Source organism: Theobroma cacao, chromosome 6, assembly GCF_000208745.1.
Source record: "Theobroma cacao cultivar B97-61/B2 chromosome 6, Criollo_cocoa_genome_V2, whole genome shotgun sequence".
NCBI lineage: Eukaryota > Viridiplantae > Streptophyta > Magnoliopsida > Malvales > Malvaceae > Theobroma > Theobroma cacao.
Window position 1 is genome coordinate 3552665 of NC_030855.1, and position 9942 is coordinate 3562606.

The 9942-nt window shown below is 35.8% G+C and overlaps 1 protein-coding gene across 1 annotated transcript; it reads right to left on the reverse strand.

The window, feature by feature from the left end:
- On the reverse strand, window positions 253-5494 carry LOC18595399 (plasma membrane ATPase). Its single transcript, XM_018122610.1, has 15 exons — window positions 5441-5494; window positions 4830-4949; window positions 4635-4733; window positions 4403-4540; window positions 3957-4271; window positions 3470-3796; window positions 3180-3299; window positions 2864-2986; window positions 2670-2774; window positions 2268-2577; window positions 1423-1937; window positions 1178-1351; window positions 897-1079; window positions 610-791; window positions 253-513 (listed from the first exon to the last, which is right to left on the reverse strand). The coding sequence occupies exons 1-15, from the start codon at window positions 5492-5494 to the stop codon at window positions 417-419; spliced, it is 2862 nt and encodes a 953-aa protein (XP_017978099.1). The 3' UTR covers window positions 253-416.

Below are 9942 nucleotides of genomic sequence, written 5' to 3' on the forward strand. Positions count from 1 at the left end.
TCTTAAGCTCAAATTGTATAACCTTTTATTATTCCTTCGCAAATGGTATTATGTACTGTTAATTTGCTAATTTTAATAGTGCTCATAATTGACAACAAAAAAGAAAATACAAAGAAATAAAAGTACTGGAAAATTATCAAAACTTAAGGGGGTGTCAGAAGGAACAAAAACTAATTGGAATTAATGAACATTCCTTCTATCATTTGGAAGAAATGGAAGAACTGATTTTTCTTAATTAGATTGATTGCTGACAAGAACAAGCTTCTGCTGTATGAAATTCCAATTGGTTAAACCCATTGGTAACTTAATTAGTAGGAAAAGCCATGCTAAACATTACATTTTGCTATTACAGAACCAATCAATAAAGAGAAAACTTTGGATGTCTGCTAATTTCTCATGGTCAAGTCCCGTCTTTCTCATACAGTGTAGTGTTGTTGGATGGTATCGATGTCAAGTCCTTTGAGTTTCACAACTGATTCAACATGCCCCTTGAGTGTATGAAACTCCCTCAACCTAGTAAGTAAGATGTAGACATAAATGATGTTAAGACTGTTCCAAGAATAGAACAAGCTAGTAAAACAAAAAATCATAATCACTAGTGACCATTACCTTGCAACTTCAGCACGTTTCTTGGCTTGTTCAGCGATCTCTGACAACTCTTCGTGGCTGTTCTTGTCATTTAAGATATCTACTGATCCGGAAGTCTGCAAGCCATGAAGGGTGCGTTGAGCTGTGGCCCACTTTGCCTCCCTCTCTTCCCTTCCATAATCCTTCTTTGTTGTGAAAGCAGTCTACATATAAAGTGCATCATGAGAGGGAGAGTTAATATAGTGGAAAACTTATCAAGAAGGAACAGCACTCATTCTCCGTTTTCACCAAGAAAATGATTTACATACCTTATTCTGAAGCAGATTATCCCAGGCCTTTCCACTTAAAGAATATCGGATAAAGAACTTGAGAATATCAAGTGGGATGTAGAAAACTATACTGTAGATCCAAATAACACCAGCCCAACCCCATCCAATGCCTTTCATTCTTGCAAACCCCCAGTTTGCATAAACAGCAAGTATGGTAGCCACCTCAAAAAGTTCAACCGCAGAAATATACCGGTCAGTTGTTGTAAAATAAATTCTGTAATGATGTCAAGCAGTTGGGACTGAAATTTTATAGAACTCACCAGTTGTGCTATAATGAAGGCAGTGACGAGCAGGAGACCAGGGCGTTCAATGAAAGACCAGCTCCGAGAGCGAGTGACAAAGATGAGTGCCTGACTCACAATGCTCACTTGAAGGTAGACGGCGGCTGTAAGTTCCTCATGACTGTTCCTAATGGATCTTACCCCGAACTTATCCTGCAATTGTTATCAACCTTTAGCTGATACTTTAAATGGTTTTAAGGAGAATCTAAAGAGTTTTTTCTTACAGAAAAGAAGTCGGACTCTTGAGCAGCCCAAAAGAAAACCACAGTCATGCAAGCAAGGTAGGCGCCAAGGACAATGCCAGTGGCAAAAATCTCCTTGAGCTTCCATGAGTCAGGCATGGGAGATGGCTTAACCCTGTCCTTGGAAATGGTCATAATTGTTCCATCATTGAGAATGGCAATGATCAAAACCATGAAAGGTGAGAAATCAAACTTCCAAATAAGAGCAAGGAGCATGAAACCGAAAACGATGCGGATAGTAATAGAGACAGCATAGATGGTATAGTTTTTCATTCTCTGGAAAATTGCTCTGCTTGTCAAAACAGCACACACAATCACACTTAGCCCTGGCTCTGTTAAGACTATATCTGATGCACTCCGAGCTGCATCAGTTGCATCAGCAACTGCAATTCCTATGTCTGCCTTCTTAAGAGCTGGGGCATCATTCACACCATCTCCAGTCATGCCACAAATATGGTTCCTTTGTTGTAGCCTCTTCACAATCTCATATTTGTGCTCTGAATGGTATTCATTAGTTAGGACAATAATGACTGGTTTTTTTAGCACACTAGCTATATGAAACAACTATCAAGGTAGCACCAAAATGAAATCCCATTTGAAGAAATTAATTATCATGTGGTCTTGCTTACCACACTAGTGAAAATCGAAATAAATCAAGATGTGACAAGCCAATAAAATGTTTCATGGGAGTGTACATCCTAAGAAGGAACTATTTACCAATTTTCCTTAGGGATAACAAGAAACTTAAGAATCAGGCACACTGAAGCTCAAGTAATAAAAAGAAGATACCATAATTTCAGGAACAAAAAGCTTGTCAACTCAATTACCTGGGAAAACTCCTGCAAAGCCATCAGCCTTCTCAATAAGCTCATCAACACCGATTGCATCAATTGTCTCATCTTTATTTTGGCCAAGGAGAGCTGATGATGGATACATGTTGGTTCCCATGCCAAGCCTCCTACCAGTTTCCTTACCAATAGCTAGCTGATCACCAGTTATCATCTTGACATTGACACCAAGATGGAGTGCACGACGAATTGTCTCTGCACTATCATGTCTTGGAGGATCGAAGAGAGGCATAAGACCCACAAATTCCCAGGGATCTCCTGAGCTCTCTTTACTTTTCTCTGGCACAGTCTACAAAATCAAAAAGTTTATTCGACAATAAGCTTTTCTTCTCATTTTTTCTTAAATGAAATAGTTATGAAGAAAATAGCATACAAACTCACTTGTCTAGCCACACCAAGAGAACGTAGTCCACGGTCAGCAAACTTATCAATGATATCATGTGCTTTCTTCTTCACATCTTCTCGAAGGTTGCAGAGGGAAATAATCTGGTAGAGATGTCAGGTAAAAATAAGAAGCAGAAAAAACTATGAATATAAGAAAAAAACTTGGGCATAAGATCCTGCTGATCCTTTACCTGCTCTGGTGCACCTTTGCTAACTCTATGCCAACTGCCATCAGAGTCAATGTATGTCATGGCTGTACGCTTGTCGACTGGGTTAAAGGGAAAGAAATGCACCTCTGTGATATCTGCTCTAGCCTGTAAAACCAAATAAAAAGTGATGTTTATTGCATTTCATTAATATGAGATATAGGCCAGAATGATCAAATATAACAAACAGGCTCTCTGAGGCAAGTAGTTGCCATGATCAGAAAGCTTTGTAGCTCCTAAAGTGAAAGGAGTCAACAAAAATATGGAAGGGGTTGACATATGCAAGCAAAGAATGATTTACCTCCTTGGGGTCGCCAAGCATTCCAACAACGCAGGCATCAATAGCATCTTGATTCTCAACCCTAGAGGCCCTAGCAGCAAGTAATAGAAGCATGTCCTTGTCAACATCCTTTATGAACACCTGAAATTTCACTTTCATGGTCAATGATTTATGTTTCCCAACGACTATATGATTTCTTTGATTGGCTCCCATATTTTAAAGTATATTATGTTTAATTACTGCTTTTGAATCCTAAATCATTAAAATATCCCTATTCTCTATTTATTTATGTCTTTAATTTAAAGACCAACCTCAATCATGCTCTTGTCTACAGTAAGCTTGTTGAGAGTAAGTGTTCCAGTCTTGTCACTACAGAGTACATCCATTCCAGCCATTTCCTCAATAGCTGTCATTCTCTTAGTGATAGCTCCTTGTTGCGAAAGCCGGTGAGATCCAATGGCCATTGTCACGGATAAAACTGTTGGCATGGCAATTGGAATCCCTCCGATGAGAAGCACCAACAGATTATCAATTCCATCTCTGTACCTGCGACGCTGGATTGGATACATCACCAGTATCTCAATAACCATTCCTATTGCAATTGAGCATATGCAGAAGTTTCCAATTGCTGTCAGCACCTGATCAAACAATCACCATCCAGTGTACATCAGATACAAAGTGAAGAACAGCTGTAATTTCAAACTTAACAATATCGATATAGGATCTCCTAATGCAGTTATATAGTTATGATATTTCTTCCTTTGCCACAAATTATTTAAATTTAGCTTGCCACATTACCTTCTGAAAGTGCCCTGCGTTATTGGTGCTATCAACAAGGTGAGCAGCTTTTCCAAAGAAGGTGTGTACGCCAGTGGCAATAACAACGGCCTCAATCTCACCTTGCTTGACAGTAGAACCAGAAAATACCTCATCCCCCGAGTTCTTGCTTACTGGCAAAGACTCACCAGTTAGGGCAGACTGATCAATCTTGAGTGGATCACCTTCAAGGAGACGTGCATCTGCTGGGATGATATCTCCTAACTTGATGCTGATGATATCTCCCGGTACCAAGATTGCAGCTTCTTGCTCGCACCACTTTCCATCTCTTAGGACCTTTAATCATTCATACATGCAAGGAGACATCAGTGCAACTATCATAGGTGCAATTGTAATATTAATCTTTCAATATATATATATACAGCATGCTTGTGTTGCGTTAGCCAATTATTGATATTCTTAAGCACCTTGGTTTTTGGAGCAAGCCCAGCCATAAGTGCTGCTGCAGCATTGCCTGCATTGTTTTCTTCGATGAAGCTAATGGTGGAGTTTATAAGAAGCAACACCACTATTCCAAGGAAATCCTGCCAATCTGGGGGTTTGCCCTGCATTTTTTTCGTTGAGTTAAAGATTGTTTATCTAACTGGAAACAATTGCAAGGATAGATATATAGATAGATAGATAGATAGCGATTAATACTCCTCCGTTTGCCAAACAAATAGCCATAATTGCAGCAATCTCCATGACCCAAGAGAGAGGATTCCACATAAAACCCAAGAACTTTAGAAACTTGCTTTCCTGTTAAAAATTTGCTCAACAATAATCAGTTTCTGTCCTCATTAAATGAGAGAATCAAAATGGGGAAAGACAAGGCCTAAGATTAGCATTATTTACTTTCTTCTCTTCCAGTTTGTTTGGACCAAAGATCTGCAGCCTCTTGTGCCCTTCTTCGCTTGTCAAGCCCTCCTTTGTGCATTTCAACTGCTCAAACACTTCTTCAATGGGAATCCGCTCCTACAACCACACACAAAATACCGTTTCTATTAATTAACAATCAAACACCCCTTAAAGATGCATATACCCAATATTAATTTTCAATAGTTAAATTTTTTTAAAAGAAAAAAAAAACAGAAAGAAAATGCTTCCTTTCAAACTACAAACTCAATCATTAAATAAATAATATGCTGACATGCATGCAATGAGCAGTAGTACTAAAGACAATCAACAGTTAATAGTAAGTAGCACAAAATGAAAACTCAGAAGCCATGAAAAACAAAATTGAATCTGGTGTTACATAATTCACAGTATAGTACAGAATATATATATGTGTGTGTGTGTGTGTGTGTGTGTGTGTGCTCAGGAAAGATTCACCTGAAAGAAAAGGAGGCAAAATGGGAAAAGCAAATCATAAACTTAAACATGCAATTCCAACTTTATGGAACATATTATGTCAGTATACCCCAAATGCTAAAACCTAAACAAATAAACAAAGGTAACATGCTTACAAGGTCGACGTTCTCGCTCTTGATTTCCTGCAAGCTGTTCTCCTTGTCCACCATCTTTCTCTCCTTTTCTTCTTCGTTGCACGTTGCTACTCTTTTCAAAACTTTTGGACTTGTTATATAGCTTTTGTCTTGGAAATGGATTGCTTTCTTGTTTTCTTTAGTATTCAATTTTACTTTGGTTGTTTATTGGTAAATACTCACAAAATGAACAGCTGAAGTGAGAGTTTGTAAGTAAATATATATATATATACAAATTATTCCCTCCTAAAATAACAAGTTTTGGTTAGTGTATTTGGGGTACATTCAACTCTAAACACGACCAAAATGAACGAAGGAGCGGGACTCTCTTGGTCTACGCTGCCCAAGTCATTCGGTTAGAACACTCACTTTCTACTCTCTCATACCTAGTCCTCACTCTCCAATCACACTTCGCCATCTGTCTTCAAACTCTGACGTGGCATTTCGTCCTTGGTTGTGATAGAAATCATTGAGAAAATTGGGATTTACTTCACTTATAATTCATGTTAAAGTATTCATGGGTGTGAAATCCATGTGACTCTATTTAGAATTCAAATGGATTAGGACACAATACACGTCTGAAGTTCAATAATTATAAAATTATAGTTGATATGAACGCAAAATGGGAATCACGTGTGGAATTAAATCATTGAAGAATTGTAACTAGAGACGGAGTTCGATGCTAGGGGGGACGTGCATGGAAATGTGGAGCAAAACAGATAGGAGAATATTTTGGAGGGTGCTTGACTTGGTATCAAACCTAATACTATAATTGAATTGGAAGATATGTTTGTGTGGGATAGTAAAAGACTTTTCTCATTTAGTTCAAATTTTTATATATCAAAGACAAAAGAAAACTAATATGGCTACGTACATATTTAAAATTCAAAATTTATATTGACTTAAATATGAAAAAAAATCTTCTTAACTTAATTGATTCTATCATTTAAACTATGTTCTTTTATTACAATTTTTTGAACCTCGTGCAATTATTATAATAAGAAGAGTAACTGGGGACAAGTTGAGTTACTTCGATTGATTTATCTCATGTTGAACGAAATTTCATATTTAGTTTAAATCAGCTAAGGTTTAGGTCATTTCAAATTTTGGTCGTTCAAGTTTAATATTCAAGTTATTCAGGTTCATATCATGAATGAATACTGACGATATTTATGATGAATGAATACCAGCCTTTAAAAAAGAAAGTTTGAGATATCTAAGATTAGTTGTTTAATTTTGGGTCACTTCAAATTTAAGTCAATTCGAATTTAAATCATTTAGATTTCAAGTTATACCTGATTCGAGTCATTGACTTTTTCTAATCAAATCAAATCTAACTGGATCAAGTTCAAGTTTGGGCAAGTCAAGCAAGCTTTTTAAGGTTCGGATCAGCTTTACCCTCTCTAAGTTATACCTAATGAAGCGCTCATGTGGATGAAAAATGGTAACCTCCATTAGCTAAATGCCGACATGAACCTTTTTGCCACATGACAACGATGACATATGAAAATTGTTCATGTAACATGTTGACATTGAAATTTAAGAACATTTCTTTATTACTTTTTATTTCTCTTTGCCTTTTCATTTTCAATATATTTTAACTATTTGATGAAATATAAACCACGTCATCAAAGCAACGTGGCATTTCCATCTTAGTTGACAAAGGGAGTTAACAACATCAACGATTTTATGCACATAAAAAAGTTTAATTGGGTGTAAATAATATATATATATATATATGTTATAAGGTACAATGACAGATCTATTAAATTTGTCATGAGCCTAATTCTTTTATTGCAATCAATTAAACTCTCATACAATTATTTACATTAAAGAAGGCAATTGAGTGAGCTGAGTAGGGTTTGGTCGATTCATCATGAGGCAAAGAGAATCCGAGTCATTTTGAGTATGGGTCATTTTGGATTCAGATCATCTCGAGTTCAGGTCAATTCAAATTCATATCTATCCAGATTGACATTAAAATTACTCAGATTCAAGTAATTTAGGATCGAATCATTTCATGTTAACTTATTGACTTTTAAAGTAAAGTCAATTTAAGTACCTATTGTTTCGGATAAGTTTTTCAAGTTGTTCAATTTCAGATTATTTCATATTTAAGTCGATTCGAATTATAGATTATTTAGAGTAAGCTTAATTGTTTGTCCGTAGTAAGGCCGTACATATTCGTATTAGTTCAAATTCAACCTAAAAAAAAAGCATCTACAATCTACTATGACATATCGTATTAAATTAGTGATCATTGGATTATCACTAAGTCAAATCATGATTAAGATCTGAACATTTAATTTAATATATTTTGAGTTCAAATCTTCATTTGTCAAAATAAAAGAAAAACTCGTGTCGGATTTAGACAAGCTTAAGTCGAAGGCCAAAGCCCAAAGGCTAAAAGCAATAGACACATACGCCATCCATTGACCAAGGAATAAGCCGGTTGTAGAGGTGAAAGCTGTTTTCAGCAAATATAAGTCTTTATTGGCAGCCCAATGACTTAACCTAAAGTCCAATAACAATAACTTTATAAAATGCAGGTAAAGCAATTCTATACTAGCCAATATAGTGTCTTAAAAAATTCTCTTTTATTTGCATCATAGAGTTTTAACTTCACCGGGGAGGCTAAAAGGTTGAAATTTGTCCTATTAGAATATATTTATAAAAAAATTAAAAATTAACTAATAATTACAAAAATATTTGACAATTATATATCTAAAATTATTTGTGATCTGTCGTGTCCATGTATAGAATAATAATCCTATTTTTTTTAATTAAATTAGGAATGAATAATCATTTTCTTTCTTTTTAATTAAATAAAAATTCTATTCATACTACTTAAAAAATCTCTAAAGTATTTTAAAAATTCAAATAAATCTTTATTCTTTTAATTCGTTTAATCAAACTCTTGTATTTTTATTTTGAATCAAATAAGTTTTTATAACTAATGGTTGGCTCACTATTGTTAACCAAAATAACACTTGTCATTCTATGTCACTTGACATTAACATGTCATAATAAATTATGACATGACATATTTGTCACAGCCCAATTTTCGGGCCATGACTGGCGCAAAGGCCAAATGGGCTCAGCCCACTAAGCCCAAGCAAGCTTACTTAATTGATCTTATATATTAATCATATTCTTTTAGAATCCAAAGCTCGAAATGTTCAAATACTGTTTCTTTAAAAACAATTCCTAAAACCCAATCATACATTCATAACGGCATCATCCACCAATATATTCATAAATAGATTAACAAATGATTCTTAATGTTTCATATTAAATATTCGTATACACATAATTAGACCTTAACCGTCAGCGGAGTGACTCTGGGCACGATTGATAACACTTAGTGTCACGTTAAACCTACCGAGCAATGTATAGGGAGGAGCACATTGTCCTAGGATCCAATCACCTTTAACTCAGGAAACCTAAAACATGAATTTTAAAAACGTGAGTACAAACTCAGTGAGTGAACATAGGAAGGGAACAAACAACTTTAAGGAAGGTTTAGAAATCATGATGCACATTTTGAAAACAATGCAACTAAGTTCAAGTTCTTATTAAAATCCCTCCATTAAACCCTTGGTTATTAAATCATTTCATGATGAAGGAACCATTTTTATCATGAAATCGAAAAAAGAGGAAATTTCCAGAAAACATTTTATCTCACCCAGCTCATGTGCATCCCACCACATCGTGCACATAGTCAGACACCACACCTCACCCAGCTCATGTGCATCCCACCACACCGTGCACATAGCTAGACAGCACATCTCACCCAGCTCATGCATGGTTACATTTGTCACACAATGGTACCATTTATGACAGTGCATATATATATATATATATATATATATATATATATATATATATATATATATATATATATATATATATGTGTCTGTGTGTGTGTGTGTGTTGTGCATGATGAATGATATTGTATATAATGACTGTAACCGTGTGTGTGCACGAGGTGGAGAATGCACATGCCCGTGATGGTGGTGGCATGAGAGATAGATGATGATAGTGCCCGTGTGCACGATGTGGGGGGATGCACATGATGGTGCCTGCTATGTGCACAATGTGGGGGGATGTACATGAGCCGGGAGTGATTATGATGATATCGATGTTTGTCTATGTAATTATGCATATCTAGATTTATAAAATGAAAGCTCATGAATGTGATATATGGTTGACATATATGTGAAATTTGACACATTGTACTTTGAGAATGTTCATGAGTTTTATATTGATTTTGTTAGTTTAGCAGGATGGTTTTTTGTTGAGTGAGGAAAAATGTTTCTCTTGTTGCTCTGTTTTCGCTGCAGCGAGAAACTCTCGAGTTTGAGGACCTTTCACCAGAACTGGTTCTCACTGCAGTGAAAAACTTTCTGTTTCTGGGTAACAATTTCGCTGCAGCGAAATTCATTCTCGCTGCAGCGAAAAACTTTCTATTTTGTCTCCTATCT